General features: G+C 42.5%; 1 protein-coding gene across 7 annotated transcripts in view; it reads left to right on the forward strand.

Annotated features, from left to right (window-relative positions):
- Positions 1–19,915, forward strand: part of PLCB4 (phospholipase C beta 4) — a 407,515-nt gene that overhangs the window by 257,774 nt on the left and 129,826 nt on the right. For all 7 annotated transcript variants that reach the window (XM_032419441.1, XM_032419443.1, XM_032419444.1 and 4 more), the window contains 3 exons: positions 15,633–15,713; positions 16,516–16,575; positions 17,844–17,987. In XM_032419441.1, coding sequence (XP_032275332.1) covers positions 15,633–15,713; positions 16,516–16,575; positions 17,844–17,987 — 285 coding nt within the window. The remainder of the gene's footprint in view (positions 1–15,632; positions 15,714–16,515; positions 16,576–17,843; positions 17,988–19,915) is intronic.

Genomic DNA, 19,915 nt, shown 5'->3' on the forward strand with positions numbered 1-19,915 from the left:
TGCACTCTGTTAATGCGTGTGGTCTAGCCATTGAATTAATAGAGTTCATTCAAGGGTGAACAAATGAACAGTCAAGTGAAATATACAGCATGTGATAAAGTGAATCATCTTCAAGTCCCTTCTTGAGTAATACAGTTACGTTTCTTGACCAGCTGCATTAGCAGCACCTGGAGCACTTGTTAGAAATGCAAACTCTCAGGCCCACCCCAGACCTGCCGAATGAGAAACTCTGGGGGCCAGCTCCAGCAATCCCTGTTTTAAGAGCCTCCGGGGTGATTCTGATGATGCAGCTTAAGTTGGAGAACCACAAGGCACAGAGCAAGTCAGGGAGTTTTGGATTTCCTTAGAAGGGAAAAAAAAATTAAATGCATTTCAGGTTCTTTACAGCTGATCTCCCCCAAACAAGCAAGGCAGATAAAGGGGAGGGGACTGTTCAGTAAAAGAAACTTTCCTTTTTCCAGAGGAGTTGAATGTATTAGATTTTATTTCACTCTTCAGCACGCTAAGCCCTTGACATCAGTCATCTTCTTTTAAACCCTCAGATGGCGTTAAGGATTAAATGAGATTATTTTCCACATTATACAGAGGAAAGAGAAGCCTAAATCAATTAAGGAATTGCCTACTATTCAACATGTAGTGATCGATGGAGCCTGTCTCCAGAACTGATGTATTGACAAAGAGAACACACATGAATCACAGCTACCTGTATTATGGGACTTGGGACCTTGAAATGGCTGCCATTTGCAAATGATGAGGTTCAAAATATGGCACCTTGGTATGTTGAATATTTTAAGTGGAAGGACTTTGAAGGTCATTCTGAATTATCCCTCCTCCTCCCCACTCCCAAAAGCAGGTTATAAAACACCCACATGTGAGAGGTGCCCTCCCTATACCTACAAGAAAGAAGCATCCGTATCTCCAATGACAAAGGTACTCCAAGAAGAATTTGAACAAACAGGCCTTCCTAAGACACGCCCCCCTAATTTACTACACTTAACCTCATACTCCTTGACCTATCCTATTTCTAAATGACTGTCCACGCTTCATCAAACCTAACACAAAAATACTCAGGTTTAGCCATTTTTTCTGGTGTTCATTTTCTTATGCAGCCTCCCATGTCACATGTTAAAAAACAAAATTCATCCAAGTAAATGTGATGATCAAATTGGCTTTATTAAACAATTCACGAATTGGGTAGCATCCCAGCAATCCATCCAGCAAATAGAAAGGAGCTCTGTTGAGCTGCAGGAAGGGAAAGGTTTTTAAAAGCAGAGAGGAAGTGGAAAAAAGGGGAATTATTAGCAAAGAACGCACTGTTTTAGGCAAAGTTGCCTTCCTAAGGGGAACGGAAGGGGCCTATCAGTGGGCTACCTCCTAGTACTGACCCTGAAACTCCAGGTTGGCTGGTTACAGGCCACCTTACTTTTGGGGTTGAAACTGCAGTTAGGTTAGGTATTAAGTCTTGGTTTGCTGACAGGGGTCTTACCATAAGTGACTTCATTTGGGGCCTGTGGTTCTTTTTATTATACATATAACTTACAGTAAATAAATTTGCATGCTTTTCTGTTGCTGATCTTTGTCAGTTTAATTTTCAGACCTAGTCAGGGACCTTGAGAGGATTAAGGAAAACTCTTTTCTTTTTAAGATTTTATTTATTTATTAGAGAGAGAGAGCATGAGCAGGTGGAGGGGCAGAGGGAGAAGCAGACTCCCCATTGAGTGAGGAACCTGATGTGGGGCTTGATCCCAGCACCCTGGGATCATGACCTGAGCCAAAGGTGCCCCAAAATGTTGCCCCAAAATGTTTTCTTCCCCTACAGTTCTTTGAAGATGTGTATGATGTTTAAAAAATATTTATGTATACACACATACACATAGTAATGGAAGCTACTTAACTTTATTAGTAACCTATTTGCTTTATTTCAGACCATAAATACTATATTACTATATCCAGGAGTTCTTACTTTGATTCTTTTAAGGAAATGAGGATGAAAAGAATTGTATTTATTTATTTATTGCAATTTTTTTTACTTGAGAGAGAGTGAGCGAGAAAGAGAGAAGGAGTAAGGGGAGAGGGAGAAGCAGATTCCCCACTGAGCAGGGAGCATGACACGGGGCTCGATCCCAGGACCCTGGGATCATGACCTGAGCCGAAGGCAGACACTTAACCCACTGAGCCACCCAGGTGCCCCAAGAATTTATTTTTCATATATTTGCCCTTCACAGCAAATAACTGCCCCTCAGAACACTAATACCTCTACCTAATAATCAATGAAGATCAGTCTTTAAGGATAGAAAAGTATTAACCAGGACTTTTTTAGTCTCCAATTTTTTGTGTGGGTGGGAGGAAACTAGGTAAAATGTACTGTATGGAAGGAACATAATATTTTCTTTCAATCAATGAAAGTAGACATAAAATATCCTCAGTGGGGAAGCCCGTCTTTTAATACTTAATATTGATAGATCCATAAACACATGTTTTTAAACTCCTTACTCTTGAAGCCATAAATAGTAAGCAGTTGGCTCTGAAATGGTACCTTGTCAGAAACACGTGATGGGTGTGTTGGCTGAGCCAGTATGGTTTCCCAGGTCTCGAGGCCGCCATGATCTTTCTGCTCAGGAGTTCCCCTGTGGACAGTTTTGCTGGCACCCCTACTGCTCTCCTGCTGTGGCTTCTCTTCTCCCAGGCACCTAAAAAGGCAGATGATCCTAACTGGTGAAATGCAAAAAGGAGCCTAGTGTTTGGATCCTCACCAAAGTCAAGCTGCCAGGGTATTGTTTGCAAACGAAGAAAGGGTTTGTACTAGGTGGTATTTAGGGTAAAAACCTCGGCCAGAGAGCTCTTTCTTGAAGAGTTTGAAATACACATAGTTGGTTAAGGACATGGGTTGGGAGTTAAACAGAAATAGCTTTAACTTTGGCTTGTACCTCAAGAAATGGGACCGTAAGCCAGTCTTAAACCCACTGAGCACTAAGCCATAGCTTCCTTGCCTGAAAAAATGCGGATGATAGTACCTACCTCACGGAGACATTACGAGAAATAATTAAGGTGGGTATTTTTAGAATGTGAGTTAGATATACCTCTCTTCTGGTTTAAACCTTCAGGGGCTTTCCAACTCATTTCAAATAATTTCCAAATTCCTTCCTACGGTCTACAATCCCTCTACATGACCCATCACTCTACTGTCCCATTGATGTTCCCTGAAAACACCAGGCACACTTCAGCCTCAGGGCCTTTGCACTTGTAGTTCTCTCTCTGGACTGCTCTTCCCCCTATTTCATCAGCACACCCACCCCCTCCCAAAAAAAATCACACACACATCACCTTTACCCTTTTAGATTTTTTTAACTTCACATTTATCAATTCCTGATATACTATTTTTTGTTCATTATCCAAATTCCCCCTAGAATATAAGCCATGAGAGCAGATCCTTTGTTTTTATTTACTGCTATATTCCCAGCAGGGAAATCATTCGTCACCCAACAGATACTAATAAGCACCCACAGTGATCCAACAATTCCTTAGTTACATATCTGGGACTCAGATTTTTTTGTTATTTAAATGGTTCCTAATTTTTAAGGAATTTTAAGTGTACCAAGGAACTGGAACTGGAGGTCCTTTTCAGGGGGGATCTGGAGAAGGGTTAGCATTGGCAGTCATGGAGGTACGCCACTGATCTCTCCTTCCAGTGGACCCTGGCAAGAACCGTGTGGTCAGTAGATAGCCTCCAGCTGCCGCAGCTTTGGCACCCTTACAACGTTCATAATGAGGTTCCTAGCCAGTGAGTGACATGGCAGAGATTCTGGAGCTGGCCACTGTCTGCCCGGGATGAGGCTGGTGGGCAGTCCTTGCTTCGGGAATTCCATCCGCCTGGTGGAGACGTTGTCAGAGCCATAGTGCAGTCGGAGACCCTTCCTCTCTCCTCTCCTCTCACAGGTCTTAGTCCTGCCTCGTGGTTTGAGGGCTCTCCCTGCCTGCCCCTGCTTCCACTCCCCTTCCCCCGAGGCAGCAGCCCCCCCTTTGGTGCAGAACAGTCACATGCTAAGCCTTCAGATCTGCAGTTTTCTACAGCTCTGCCCTCACTGCAGAATTCTCAAGGTGATAGCAGTAGCCCTTGTGTGCATGATCCAGTAATTTCTGCACTTCTTTTAGACAATAAAAAGTGAAAGAGCCAGGATTGGCCCTAAGCTCCAGTGGGACTGTATCTTTGAGGCCCAAATGGAAGCTATTTCAGAAGACAAAGTGGAAGGGAGCGACCTCTCATGCAGCTAATGTAAAGACAGGCATTTTTAAAAGCTGAATTATTTAAGTAGAAAATGCATACATTTAGAGGGCAATTTCGTGGATGTCTCTTGAGATTCCTTTCAATGACTCTGTTCAATGTGGACTGACATCTCCAGGTAGCAATAGCTGAAAACATTCTTTCCCTGACCTGCTTCTTCAGATATATGTCTTCTCTGTCACTGTATTTCTTTCTTTCCTTTTTTTTTTTTTTTTAAGAGAGCGCAAGTGAGTGTGAGCAGGGTGGAGGGTAGGTACAGAGGGAGGAGAGAGAGAATCTTAAGAAGGCTCCATGCTCAGTGCAGAGCCCAAAACAGGGCTTGATCTTACGACCCTGAGATCATAACCTAAGTGGAAACCAGGAGTCAGACACTTAACCGACTGAGCCGCCCAGGCGCCCCCTGTGTCGTATTTCTGATCATTTGCTCAGTGCAGTTTATTTTTCTGGAACAAATTGTGGTTTAATTAGAAGTGCTTTACTGAAAAGGATTTTCCAGCTTGTGGTCATGCTTCAAGCCCATCTGCAAAGCACATCTCCTGTTGTTTTTAGAATTATTGGGGGGGGGCGTTAAAGAAAAAGTTATTCTTGACACTTATTAAAGAATGAGTGGGCAGACTGTTCAAGAGACTACTACAGTGGGGGGTATACAGTACTTGGGGAGAGGTTGAGCTCAACTCTGAATACAAGGAGGAAAGGGCGGTTTATAGCCAAAGAGCAGGTGGAGGTTACCTGGAGATGGTGGAGGTTGAGGCACCTGATCAGATATCAAAGGTGCTCAGATATTGAGGGTGGGAGATTCTGGCTAAAGCAACTTAGCAGGATTCCTGATAAAATCGATCACTGCAAAGACAGACATGGAAGTCCCAAAGTGGATGTCTAGTTGGGAAGAAGATTCAGAGGAGCCTGACTACAGTTTGCTCAAGAGAGAGAATCTCTGGGGGTGGGGGGGAGGAGATGGGAGGAAGGGCACATTTTTTATTTTAATATTTGTTGTAAATATCTATTACAAAAACAATTATTTTCCTCCCTGGCTCTGTATAAATTGGTCTTCTTTAATTTCTCCTTATTTTAGTTGCTAAGGCTACTAAGTTGCTAAGTTTTGACTAACATGACAGTTTTCCTGTCCAAGGAAGTTACTTTCAGTTACCACCCACTCCTCCTGAAAGCATATTTTGTTGACTTTGTTCTTCCTTCTGCAAGCTGAGAAGTTGTTCACTGAATATCCTAGGAATAATTGTTTCAGGTGTCCCACGGCAAGAATCAGGGAGCCTGTCCCATTGTCCTGCCACAACACAACACGAGCTATCTCTGAGCCTGAACATCCAGATTTGGCTCAGAAATCCCATCAGAGATGCTTCAGGGAGGGAGAGGGACAGAGACAGACACAAAGAGTTTAGCATCTCAAACCAGCAGACCTTAAAAAATGAGTCCCAGGGATTTAACATCTTTATCTGGAAGTAAAAGGGAAAGTGGGAATTCATGACTACTCATGACCATACTTTAAGCAGTCAGAAACAGAGTTTGACTCTTAGGTGGCTCATCCATGCACATCCTCCCTCCCTCCCTCCCAAATCCAGACCCTCCTTGAGCTGACACAAATCCTCACAGCCAAGAAGATGTCAGAGATCTTGTTAATAAGTATCATGGGCCAAATTTCAAGGTTTTTAAAAATATAGAACATGAAAGATCTGGAAAGGTGTGTTTTCCCCTTGCTGCTTTTTCAGTATCCTTCATCAACTCTCCCACACCCAGGTCACTTGGGAAGTTGGTGATATTCTTTATTTCTGGAGAAAGAAAAAGATGAAATGATTGGATTAAACCATTCCACTTGATACGAGGATAAGGGTTCACTTTATCATTGAAATGAGCAAGTTAGGTGCTCACGGTTGGTTATGGAGGGAGAGAAATTTTCATTTTTGTGAAAGGGTAGAAGCTAAAACTGTGCTCTGAAGATGGAGCCTCTGTGCCTGATGTAGCCTGAGGCTGGCTCGGGCAGAGAACAAACACAACCTGACCTCCTTGGGCAAAAACCGAAATTTTACTGAGTCTAGGGCAATAGTAATGTACGAACTCTGGGTTTCCGCCATGCTTAAACTCCCAGATGTGCATTCTGGATCAGTGGAAATGAGCACACCATGGTACCATTGCTCATAAGGATCCACATAACAGAAATGCTCTTCTTGTCACAATATGGACGTAACTTGCTGCTTATCATCTGTGTCCTCTTGGGCAACTTGCTAATGTCAGTTAGGATCAGTTTACTCATCCATATGGGAGGGGTGGTGGTTGTTACCTCCTTTGTTCTTGGATGATGAATTGTAATTGATACTGGCAACATTATAATAATTACTATTACTGTGTTATTAATAATCAGTGGTAATTTACTGGGTGCAGATTATGCATCAAGCACTTGAGTGCCCAAAGGTAACCTGTGAAATGGGCAATTATTTTTGGTTATCCCTGCTTTTGGGGATGAAGAAATGGAGCTCAAATAAGCTTATAGGTGTCCAGCCATAGTCGGATCTGGTCTATCTGACCCTAAAACCAATGTAAAATGCCCAGTAGTTTCTGGTGTTCTTTTTTTTTTTTTTTAAGATTTTATTTATATACTTGACAGAGCATGAGCAGGGGGTGGGAGGCAGAGGAAGAGGGGGAAGCAGACTTGCTGCTGAGCAGGGAGCCCGATGTGGGACTTGATGCCAGGACCCTGAGATCATGACCTGAGCCAAAGGCAGACCCTTAACACCCAGGCACCCCTCTGGTGTTCTTGAAGTGGTTTTTATGCTTATTTATACACATTTTCTTCCATATTCCAAAGTAAGCTGTCATGCAGAAATATGTACAACTAGATAAATTGAATGGAACAGGGATTTAGGCTGAAGGTAGGGGGGAACCATGTGAAGGACATCAAATTAGAGGCAAAATTAGCAGGCAGCCACTCTATGGGCAGCAAAAAACGTTCCATAAAGTTGGAATAAGTGACTGCAGAGCGGCTACTTGTGATTCTGGTGGCCAAAGCCAGGCAGGAAACACAGTCATAGGACTCACCATGTCCACTAGATTGCAAGGGAAGCAACAGATCAGGACAGACCATTTTCCTTGGTACTAGGATCCGAGAACACACTCAGACTCGATGCGAGGCGGTGGGAAACACCCCTCCATCACAACCTGGTAATAAATTACGGCCGGTGGGGGTGGGCATCACAGGGAGGCCTCAAGAAACATGGTAATTAAACCTAAGAAGCTTCCAGCACCCTTCCAACCCTAGTGATGGCTGCTGGTATTCAGCGACAGGGAGAACAGTGGGGCCTCCAGATGTGACTGCTGAGTAGTCATCTGCCCCCCTCACCCCCCAACAGTGTCGCTCTCCCTTACCGGCCTCGATGCAGGTGTGATTCAGGTGTGTGCTTCTGTGGAGCCAGGATCCCGGCTCTGCCCCAGCAGCTATACCATCCTGGGCAAGATGCTTCCTTCGCCTCGATGGCCTTCTCTCTAAAACAGGAATAAGCATAGTAGCTCCCTTGTAGGAGTGTGAGGAAGTGAGTAGGTTATGTGTACAAAGTGCAGGGAGCATCACCCGGTGGGTGCTCAGCGAGCACTGCGCATCTCCGCTAGGGGCGGGTGGTGCCGGGGCACAGAAGCAGAACTTCGGGCAGTAGGTGCCACAGACAACTCTTGGGTTGCTTTTCACACCAAAACTGTATACCCCTCTTGGTTTCTGGCTGAGCATCAGAGAGAGGAGCAGATGTCTATATTAAATTTGAACAACGTAACCCAGGACGGACATTCTGTCCAAAGGATCCAAGGCCATGGCAGGGAACACAAAAGCTGCAAGTGGTCTTATATTATCTGACAGATCTCTTCACAAGGTGATAGCACATCACAAGGGTCGGTGGTGGGGCAGCCATGACCAGTGTTCTCCTGCTCCCCTGTGGAATGTGAGCTGAGAAGCCCAGAGCCCCATCATCTCAAGGGGTCTATAAATTAGAAGGAAGATTAACAAGTGCAGTGAACATTCTGGATCCTTCCAAGGGGAAACCAGACCCATGAGGGTAAAAACAACTTGAGAACCCATCTGCTACAGCAGTCTATAAATCATTCTGATGACAGAATGTCATCACCAAGGGCTTTAGTTCTAACTTGAAAAGGTAAAAAAAAAAAAAAAAAAAAAATTGTGATTCTATCTGAGAGAGGAAGTGTTTGTGCAGAATCAGAGAGGATCTGCTATAGCTAGCGCCAGAGCTTAGCCAATTGCTCTGGAATAAAGAACTGAAATAAATAGGCCATGAACCAAATAAATAGGCCCCTCCCTTGGGCTCTGAGATTCCAGGATCTGATCAAAAGCAGGAGCTCTTGGTGAACTACCCCAGACTCCACCTGAGTCCCCAGCCTAAGGCCACTCCCAAGCTCATCTGTTTTCGTGGTAATGGTTTATAACGTTATCAATGTTTGATAAGACCCCCTAGTGGCTTTTCCCTAACTTAGATGTCCCTTGTCTCTCTCCAACCTTAATAAAGTCATTTTTTTTCTTCCCGTCAGTTCTTAACAAACCAGGAAACAAGGACAGTGAGCCCCATGCGTCCCCAGAGGTGGAGCCTACAAAAGCAGTATTGATTTACTGACCATCCAGTAAGCCATTGGTCCCCCTCTGCTGATAGGCAGAGGGGGACCTGTTTGGTCAATGTTGACAAAGTAGAACAGGCATGGGCTCTGGAATCCAAGAAACCAGTTTGCATCCCTGGTCTGTTACTTATCAACTGTGGCTTTAAATGATTTACTCTTTTCTGAAAAATTTTCTTCTTACCTCTACAACTGTGTTGTCCAATATGGTAACCACTAACCACCTGTGGCTATTTAAATAAAAATGAATTAAAATTAAAAATTTACCTTTGCTGCACTAGCTACATTTCAAGTGTTTCATGGCCCCATGTGGTTCTCCTGGCTACCATGTTGGGCTGTCATCGCCAACATTTGCATCATGGAAAATCTATTGGGCAGTGTTGATCTAGTCTAAAACCATGCGGAGTTGGCAGATTTAAATGAGATCATATTTGTGAAATGTCTCGCACCATGGCCCCAAATTAAATAGTATGCTGTTTTCTAATAACTACTACAATTTATTCAGCATTTGCCTTGTCCCAGGCACTTCGGCTTTCTCAATTTTGAGAGCCCTGGGAGGTTGGTATCCATGTTCTCAATTTACAGATGGGAAAACTGAAGCTTGGTGAGGCTGGGCAGCACCACCACCAAGATCTCCAGCAGATGCCTGCTGGGGAGGCTGGCTTTGGAACCAAGCACAGCTTCCTTTTTTTTTTTTTTCTTTTAAAGATTTTATTTATTTGTCAGAGCGAGAGCACGAGCAAGGGGAGCAGCAGGCAGAGGGAGAAGCAGGCTCCCCGCTGAGCAAGTAGCCCAATGTGGGACTAGATCCCAGGACCCTGGAATCATGACCTGAGCTGAAAAGACTTTTAAACTTGAAACAAAGGAAAAATATTTTAATCTATGTCATATTTTTAAAGATTTTATTTATTTGAGAGATAAAGCACAAGTGGGCAGAGGGACAGAGAGGGAGGGAGAAGCAGACTTGCTGTTGAGCAGGGAGCCCGACGTGGGGTTTGATCCCAGGACCCTGAGACCATGACCTGAGCCGAAGGCAAACGCTTAACTGAGTCACCCAGGTGCCCCTAATCTTGAAAGTGACTTGAATCTTTGAAAGATAGGTCGTGATATTGAATAATATTGCAGTGGCATGCGTTAAGTGGGGAAAATAGGCTAAAAATAATGTTGAGACACACAGCTTTTAAATATACTCTATCCATGATGAAATGAGGGAAGTGCTTCGGGAAGCCCATCATGGCACAAGCCTCTCAGAGCAGGGATCCTTGAGGCAGAGAAAGTTTCTAGCTATAGTGATTCCAGCAAAAGTGATCCTTCTTGCCTCTCAAACAGCATGTCCCACCCTGGTCCCCAGCTTGTCCATAGTCTCACAAAAGGAGTTGCTGTGCCTTTCATCCTGTTTCTCCCAGTGGCTTGAGGAAAGAGTGAGCTTGGCTGGAGGAATTAACCAGTCCTTGAGCTCTAAAGTGTGACTGTGGTGAATTTTAACAAGAGTCCTGTGAGAACTGAAATTCTGAGCTCCCTGGAGGAAGTTCTGTTCTGGTTTGTTTCCTTACTAGAGAATCCCATTACCATTTGCTAACGCAAAACGAACAGATTTGCAAAAGGAGAAAAAAGCCAGCTTCCTTTGATGACCTCCCCTGCCATGCCCAAGTCTGGAGGGAAGATTTCCCTGAGAAGGGGACTGAGGATATTATTGCCTCAGCCAGGTCATGGAGCCACGATCCAAGTTGTGGTCAGTAGGTATCCATGTGAAATTTAACACTGCTGGTAGGGAAAAAAGAATAAAGATTGTGTGTGTTACTCACCCTGAGGGTCAGGTCCTTCTACGTGTTCCTGGGAGTGGAGAGAAACAGATTGTGTTTCCATTCCTTTCAGCCAATTGCCACATACTGCTCAGATTTGTTCTCTGATTGTTATGGGTAGTTTGAACACGTTTAGTCTGCGAATGTTGTAGCCAGAGTGGACAGCATTACTGTGGGCTTCATTGGGAACCTTGTCTGTAGCATTGGTCAGAGCTTCTTGGAGCTCCCACAGAGAATTTCTCTTCTGGCAATTGTCTCTCCTAACAACCAATGTGTTTTTAATCTGTGAACTGTATGGGTTCCTGGTCAATGATATTTTTTCTCTTTTTGCTTTTGTTGCTAGGGAGCCCAGAGCCAAATTGGTATCCTCTTTTACCTATTTAGGATCTTATGACAAGGCTTTCTGGAGCGCTCTTTAATTTTGAGTTCGTTTTACTTTTCTATCTTATTTGTCTTCTCCTTGCCTACATTTCTTGTCTTGTTTTGAAAATGAGTTCTTTGAGGGGCACTCAAATAGTGCTCCTGGTCCAATGGGGATTCCCAGGAGGTGCCTCAAAGTCAAATGGATATATATGAAGTATGAAGGAGACTCGTTAATGGAAGTGAGAGGGGAAAGTCAAGGATGACTCAGTTTCCATAAATCAGTAGATACAGGTGACATTTATTGAACAAAGTCTTAATGCTGGAAAGGCTTGGAGAGAGGGTAGTGAGTAAAGCATGCAGTTATGGGCATGTTAATTTAGAGCCATCTGAGTGGAGATGTCAAGGAGAAAGTAAAGTTTGGAACTCAGAGAGGACTGGGCTGCTATTATAAATTTGGGAGTCATCAAGACATAGATGGTATTGAAACCAGGGGGTTAAAGGAGATCTAGGAACATCGTGGCCATGAGAATTCTCAGAACCAAGTCCTGGAAAGCATGTAGAAGTTGAGTATAGAAGGAAAAGAGACTGAAGGAATGGTATGCAACCAAGGTTGGAGAGTGTTTCAAGAAGGAGGGAATAGTCTACCATTCAGAGATCAAATTGGATGAGAAAAAGAACATGTATGCCTCATTTGGCTGTATGAAAGCCATGGTAAACCTGGCCAAAGAAATTACAGAGGGAGACAGGAACAGAAGGCAGATGGAATTGGTCAAAGACAGTATGGAAGAGAGGTAGTAGAGGCAGTGAATATGGACAAACTTTTCAGGATATACTCTAAAGGGGATCACAGACATAAGGTAGTACGTGAAGGAGGTGGGAAGAGCTAGAACATGTGTATGCTTCCAGGAATGATCTAGTAGAGAAAGGAAAAGCTGGTGTGTGTTGGGTGGTGATGAATGGAAGACTGCAATCCTTGTGTGAGTGAAAGAGGATTGTATCCCAAGCAGAAATGGCAGAGGGTGGACGGATCTCTGTTGGGAGAAAGTATGCTTTCTGGGGAGGGAAGAAGGAGAATGGTTCTCATCGGATGGGTTTTCTTTACTCAGTGAAGCACGGTAATTGCTGGGACTCAAGGAGTTTGAGAAGAAGCCATGAAATAGTCCTTTCACAGGGTCGGGAAACTTTTAAGAAAGAATTAATAAGTCTGGAAGTCATTGTTGACTCTTCGTGTGACGTTTGTGATCTCGAATGTCAACTAAAGCCCGTCAATCCAGTTCTGTGATTTTCTTCATCAAATTCAGTGATAAAATATGGATAAGATGGACTTGGTTCATCAAAAGGAATGAGATCTTGTCATTTGCAATGACGTGGATGGAACTGGAGGGTGTTATGTTGAGCGAAATAAGTCAATCAGAGAAAGACATGTATCATATGACCTCACTGATATGAGGAATTCTTAATCTCAGGAAACAAACTGAGGGTTGCTGGAGTGGTGGGGGGTGGGAGGGATGGGGTGGCTGGGTGATAGACATTGGGGAGGGTATGTGCTATGATGAGTGCTATGAATTGTGCAAGACTGTTGAATCATAGATCTGTACCTCTGAAACAAATAATACAATATATGTAAAAAAAAAAAAAAAAGAAGAAGAAGAAGAAGAAGATAGCAGGAGGGGAAGAATGAAGGGGGAGAAATCGGCGGGGAGATGAACCATGAGAGACAATGGACTGTGAAAAACAAACTGAGGGTTCTAGAGGGGAGTGGGGTGGGAGGATGGGTTAGCCTGGTGATGGGTATTAAAGAAGGCACGTTCTGCATGGAGCACTGGGTGTTATACACAAACAGCGAATCATGGAACCCTACATCAAAAACTAATGATGTAATGTATGGTGATTAACATAACAATAAAAAATTTTTTAAGAAAAGATGGACTTGGCTCTGTGGCTAAGAAAACAGAAATGAGGCCTGGGGATTGAGGGTGTCTGTGAGGGAGTGATTGCACCATGGAAGTAAGCTAGACAAGGGCAGAAGCAAAAGGAGGGAGAGAGAAGTCTGGTGGACAGTGAGTGATTGGTAAGCTTAATGAATAGGAAGTTGTAAAGTCAAGTGGATATAGGAGAATGGGTACTGTCGAGGTAGGGACTAGAGAGATCAGGTGATGCGGTCCAAGAATGGGACGTTAGGAATTGAAATTTCAAGGTGGTGGTGATCAGCTCTGGGGGTACTTTGTAACTGACAGAGAAAGAAAGAAAAATCATTACAGTTAAGGAGGCCAAGGAACTGAAAGTTCCACCTCAAAATAAGTTGTAAAACCATTCTTATTTATCATGTAGATTTCATGGATCATTTCAAATCCTTATTTGGAAAAGGAGAGGGTGCACATAAATAGATAATAAAGATGGTAGCTGATTCATTGTGGGTCTACTCTGTAAATACCCTTCTAGGACAGACTTTTGAATGTTATGCACCAGAATTTTGTACTACCATTAAGATACTGCAGGAAATATTCTAAAATGTGTTAATTCTCATATTTTAATTAGTTAGTGATTCTTGTTTTTCTATCAGTAATAATAACAAGACTCCCTGTGGCCTTTTGGTCAAGTTTAATACCTTTTGCATGGCGTACAACACCCTTCTGTTCTAGCCCTAATTAGGGGTCCAGTCTCATCTGCTGCTATTCCGTTGAGATGTTCTAACCACACCAATTCCTCAGAAGTTCCCAGTATCAGGTCAGGTGTACATGTCCTTGCAAATGCTGTTCCTTCTGCTCAGCATGCTGCTTCACCTGGATAACTCCTACCTATCTAGAGTAAGCTCCTGGGTCAAGCCTTTTCAAAAAAGTTGAACCATCCCAAAGTGCCATCTTTGTGGGTCAAATATTGGCAATGTCATGTTGTTAGTAATTTGTTATCACAAATGTAAGTTTGAGCCATACATTACTGATAGTAGCTACCACTTGCTGAATTGTAACTGTGTGCCAAGCACTTTACATTTATCAACTCACTTAATTGCTACAAGCCTGAAAGGTGTGTGTAAATACCTCTGTTTATTAGATAAGGATTATGAGACTTAGAAAGGGCCTTTCTAGGAGATGATAAAAAATAAATGGCAGAACTGGGTTTTGATTCCAAAGGCAAAGGTCATACCATGCCCCCATTCTTTCTATTTTTCATTGCTATGTCTGCAGTGCTTAGCATGTGTCTGGTACACAGTTGAAAATGTATGATATTCTTCACCTATCAGAAGACTACCCAAACAAATTTGAAGGCTGGCTTTGTTCAAGGCCCCTGGGACTCTAAATTCTGACACCTTCTGGTGGCCCAGTCTCTTGACATTGGCTTTACCTTGATGAATGTTGCTGTTTCCCTGAAATTTAGAAAGATATGTTTTGATGGGTGAAATTCAGAGTATGAACTACCCTTAAAGTCATAATCCTATAATCACTCTTTGTTTTAAGTCACTGCCCTGATCCACATGTGGATCCCTATTGGAACCTGCAGACAGGTTCCCTATTGTTGGCCCTGTAATTATCGAGGAGGACAACTTCTTTACGTCATGAGAAGGATATGTGGTGCCAAGGCTTGGTGCAATACAGACAGAGGGCAAAGGGTATCTGGGTTCATTTCCTGAATACTCTTTTTCTTTCACTGATACAAAATTTACCTGGTGCTCATAAGCACAATGGTACTTTCTTTCTAAAGACCAGAAATCTTTCGGCAAGTACAGCATAGCATTCCTGAATCCCTGCATGTGGAGCCTAAAATTCCTTCTTGATTCTAATTTTGATTCTCTAAGTTTCAACAGAGTTTCTGGTGTCCAAGGCCACTGCAGTAGTTCTCAAACTTTAGCGTGCATTAGAATCACCTGGAGGGGTTGTTGGAATGCAGATTTCTGGGCCCTGCTCCCAGAGACTCTGGTTCGGTCCATCTGGGCTGGAGCCTTAGACTCTGCAGTTCAATCAAGCTCCCAGATGATGTTGATACTGCTGGTCCAAGGACTACACTTTGCCTAGGTCAAAGTCCTGCTCAAGTCCTGGTTTAGAGGATACCACATGAAGTTGGATGTAAAAGCAAAAATCTCAGAAATTTTCTCAGTAAACATCTGAATGCTGAATGATGTAGACAAAAAAAAAAAAAAATCAATGATTTAAAAAAAATTATCTCCCAATTTTTTACATTATATTAAATACAGACAACAATTGCTCTTTTGTGGAGGGAGACCAGTTGGCTGGAATCTGGGAGTCCTTCTTCCTTCCCTGAGCTCATCTCAGGTCTTAGAGAAACTTTCTTCTCTATGACCTACAGGACATCAGTGTGTTTTGTTCTTAAAGCTACTCTAGAGGGAGATGCTGCATAAAGTTGATCACTCTTTCAATACAAAAGTGAATGCAAAGAGTTTTCAAGATGAAAATATTCCATAATGTAATAGAAAATACGGTCATTAGATTTAGGATGCAAAAGGGTGATTTCTCATTTTCCCTCGTTTAGATGCTTAAAAGATATTTGCATTTTTATTAGATTCAAAAATGGGGCTGAGTCACACAGATCAACACATTTCTTTTTAACAGGAATCCTTTGTGTTTGAACCCAACTGCCTCTTCAAAGTGGATGAATTTGGCTTCTTTCTGACCTGGAGGAGTGAAGGCAAGGTAGGGCACAGGAACTGCAAGTTGTTCTTTCCTGCTCTCTGATTTAAACCATTATATTTCTCAACAAGTAGGCAGAAGGCCTCTTAAGGACATGGACCCCTACGCTTACTTATTTATTCAAGATTTTAAAAATGTTCTTCCATATGACAGGCATTGGGGATACTACCCTAGTCCTCATAGATTCCAGTCTAGGAGAAAAGCAGACATTAAAAAAAAAAAAAAAAAAGGGAAAAGTCAATGAGGGTTGTGAAAGAGAAGGTCGGGTTGTTACAAGAGTTTAAAACAGGCAGATCTGATTTAATCTTGGGAATTAGGAAGGTTTTCTAGAAGAAGAGAGTTTCAAGTTGAGTCTCAAAGGTGCATTAAGAGCATGCTCATCTTGTTACACCCTGGGACTTCACTCAATACACAGCACAGCGCACACATTAAATGAATCTTTGAACTGAATTTAAGGAAATGGAATTGGAATTCTATAGAAGTATTGTACCCACTTAAAATTAACACACACACGTGTTTAATGCTATACATACTCCAGTAACAGTATTATATGCATAAAGATAACAACACTTTGTAAACATAAATAATTTTTCAGACCTGCATCCGTATAGACAAGTATATTTGAAATGGAAAGTATGGGGTCTTCACTATTTCTGATTGTCGGGTATTTCGATGACTGTCTTTTGTTTTTCGCTCCCTCTCTACCTTACTATCATTGACATTGCCTTCAGAATCACATAACTCGTCCGTGCCATAGGTCTGGCAAGATTTCAGCTCACTGCTGTATTATATTCTCTCTTTTCAGGAAGGACAAGTGCTAGAATGCTCCCTCATCAACAGTATTCGATTGGGAGCCACCCCCAAGGTACCTGTGATTGGTGTTGGCTTTTCTTCTAAACACAGATTTACTTAAGTTGGAAAAGGGTTCTGGAATGTTATTTAACCCTTTACTGCCCCAAACGCCATCAGCTGGGAATGAAGGGCACATGGTTTAGAAATCTTTTCATCTATATCCATTGGGTGGTTTGGGTTGCATTATGTTTAGTTATATTAGAAGCGTTATTCACCTTTCAAAGAGAAGGTGCTTGCATGATACCTCCATCAAAGAAACAGTTTCCTTAACTCAGAAATTAATTCATCAAGGCCCCCCCTCCCTCTTCTGCCATTTTTTTTAAGCAAACAGTGAGTCGCTTCTGGTCTGTGGTTGATGTGGAAATTTAAATGGCATGGTTAATTCCGTGTTTGTGCACCTGTGCACGCAGACAGCCGCTCACCTGGGAGGCTTCGTTTGCCTCTGAGAGAAAAAGATGACAGAGCATATAAATCCATCTTCTTCACAGTGATTGACTTGTTTGAATAAGAAGCTGTTTGCATAGTGGTGCTAGGAATTTAGAAGCTGCCTTTTTTTCTAGAATATTAAAGCACAGTATTTATTCCCTTTTTCATAATAGCCCTGCAGGTTTTTAGATGTTGAAAAACAAAATTACGTGCCTCATTTTGTTTCTGTGTGTCTTTTTCAAAGCTGTCCTCTTTTATGTTAGTTAAAATTTCTGTGTAACCATGTTGGCATTTCCTCCTGAGTTCTTTCGGAGGACAAAGATGCTATTTTATGTGCTAATTAGGGTAGACTTACACTCTCTTCATTCCAAATGAAGATGCCATGGCTTCTAAGAGATGAACATACTCACTCTTTGTGTCCAGGCTACTCGACTCAATCTTATTTTTTAATAACCCTTGGTTGCTGGCTGTGGCAATGCCTATGTTTATTTGCATGAGACGTCAGTGACTGTCCTCTGCTCAAAGACCCCTTTGATCTTTGTGGACCCAAGCAGGTCCTGGTCAGAGCCTTTCCATCATCCAGGTCCTCTGATAATTACAACCAAGAACCTAAAGAAAGACCCTCATACCTAGTTTTCTCAATTAATGATATTAGAATACTTTTCCTACCAAATGAGTTCAAGTAGTGTGTAGTGTTACAAGTTTTACTTCTACACGTTTTAGAATAATGCTAGATATCAGGGCATTTTTAGATGGAGAACATTTGTCCTTCTGTGTATTTTTACATCAAATGAGCATGTTCCCTCCATGCTCTGTGATCTAACAATTTTTCCCTATTTGTATACTCCTATACAGGATCCCAAAATCCTCACCGCTCTTGAAGCTGTTGGAAAGTCAGAGAACGATCTGGAAGGGCGGATAGTTTGTGTCTGCAGTGGCACAGATCTGGTGAACATCAGTTTCACGTACATGGTGGCTGAAAATCCAGAAGTAACTAAGGTAGCCTCAGTGAAAAAAACCTCCCTTCCCTTTCCCCCGTATGTATATATGTGGTATGTATGTTATATATAATTTTGTTTTCTATATTAAAGTTGTATAGTAATAATTTTAATTTAAAATTTTAAAAATATATATTTCTATTGCTAGCTGTAATGTGGTGTAGAAAATTCAGCAAGCACAGTACTCTTTTAGTGTATCACTTAAGTATACCAAGAATCCAAGCACTTCTGTGGATATGTTGTAGGAGAAACTAGCCCAGCACCTGTCATACTAGAATGTGCACAGGAATCACCTGGGTTTTTGTTAAAATGCACATTGTGATTCAATAGGTCTGAGATGAGGACAAGATTCTCCCTCATGGGTTCCTAGCTGATACCGATCCTGCTGGTCTGAGAACCACAGTTTGAATAGCAAGGGGCTAGATTAGCATTGCCCAGTAGAAATCTAAATCAAGCCACAGATATCATTTAAATTTTTCTGGCAGGCGCATTTAAAAAGTAAGAAGGAACAGGTGAAATTAATTTCGATAAAATAGTTTGTTCAACACGATATACCCAAAATACTGTCATTTTAACTTAAAATCAATATAAAATTTATTAATGACATTTTACCTTCTTTTTATACCAAGTCTTCAAGATCTGATGTGTGTTTTCAATTCAGCCTAGCCATATCTGAAGTGCTCAATAGCTGCATATGGCTGACAGCTACTATATTGGACAGCACAGGTCTAGATGGTAAAGATATCCAAGCCCTGCCCCCACCCCTATAAGTTATTAGAGTATTGGGTCATGATCTGTCTTTTAATACCATACCCAGCATACCATTGCCCTGGCAAGTGAGTCTCAAAGAGGTTTTGGCCAAAGCAGAAAGCCTCAAACATAAATCACTTTTCTGCAAGTCATTTGTTTTCGGGGTGATTTTACCTCTGAACAGAGCTCTCGGTATCTTTCTGTAATAGGTGTGGGGAGGCCTGAGCCTTGATTCTCCCATTGCAGAGACCTCGGTGTGGGGGCTATGGGAGGCATTTCGTTTTCCCATTTAATTCTACCAGAAGAAACTAAGTGTAGGGTTGAATGAGAAAGTCATCATTGCGGATCCCGGGTTTTAGAGCCAGGCAGGAACGTACAGATAAGATCATCTGACAAAACTTGACCCTGGACCAGAGCTAACTGGTGACAAGTGAGTTCTTCAGACTCTGAGACCCTCTAGGCTCTTTACCCCCACTCACAAAGTATGATCCACCTTCCCGCAGCACAGCCTCACCTCGGAGCTCCTTACACCTTAGAGTCTCAGGTCCACCCAGACCTACAGATCCAGAATCTCCATTATTTTAACAAGACCCCTCCCGCTCCCTGCTACATATGACGCAGACGGGCAGTCAAGTCTGAGCAGCTCCTGGACTTAGGGTTTGGAGCCGGGAATGGACACTCCACATTACAGGGGACGCTTTGTTTCTGTCTCGTGGTGGTTTTATTGGTTTTATGCTCTTGTTCCAGGTTACCTCACTTTGGGAGAATAGAGATTGCAAAGCCTTCAAGTTCTTCTATTATTTTGCTTAGAGCGATGCCAGTTTGAATGGTTCCTTGAACCCTGCTGATCTGAACGTGTATTATTCCTGCTTTTTGTACTTCACGCCTGCATCTTTGCTACAGAGGTCTTTTTTAGTGGTTATTTGCCATAGCAACATTTCAATCCCAGAAGACCATGCTGACCACTCATAAAGAAGAGCCTTCATTAATCAGATACAGATGTTGAGCTGCCCCAAATTTTGCAAAAAGACTGTTCTGTAGACCTGTATCTTCTGGCTTTTGTCAGCTCGTCATATTACAAGCAGTATGAGTCGGTATAGACTTGGGCTTTGGGACCAGGTTGCCTGGGCTCAAATCCTTGCTCTTCCACTAGCAGCTGTGTGACTTAGACAACTTACC

The sequence above is a fragment of the Phoca vitulina genome, unplaced genomic scaffold, assembly GCF_004348235.1.
Source record: "Phoca vitulina isolate PV1807 unplaced genomic scaffold, GSC_HSeal_1.0 scaffold22, whole genome shotgun sequence".
Lineage (NCBI taxonomy): Eukaryota > Metazoa > Chordata > Mammalia > Carnivora > Phocidae > Phoca > Phoca vitulina.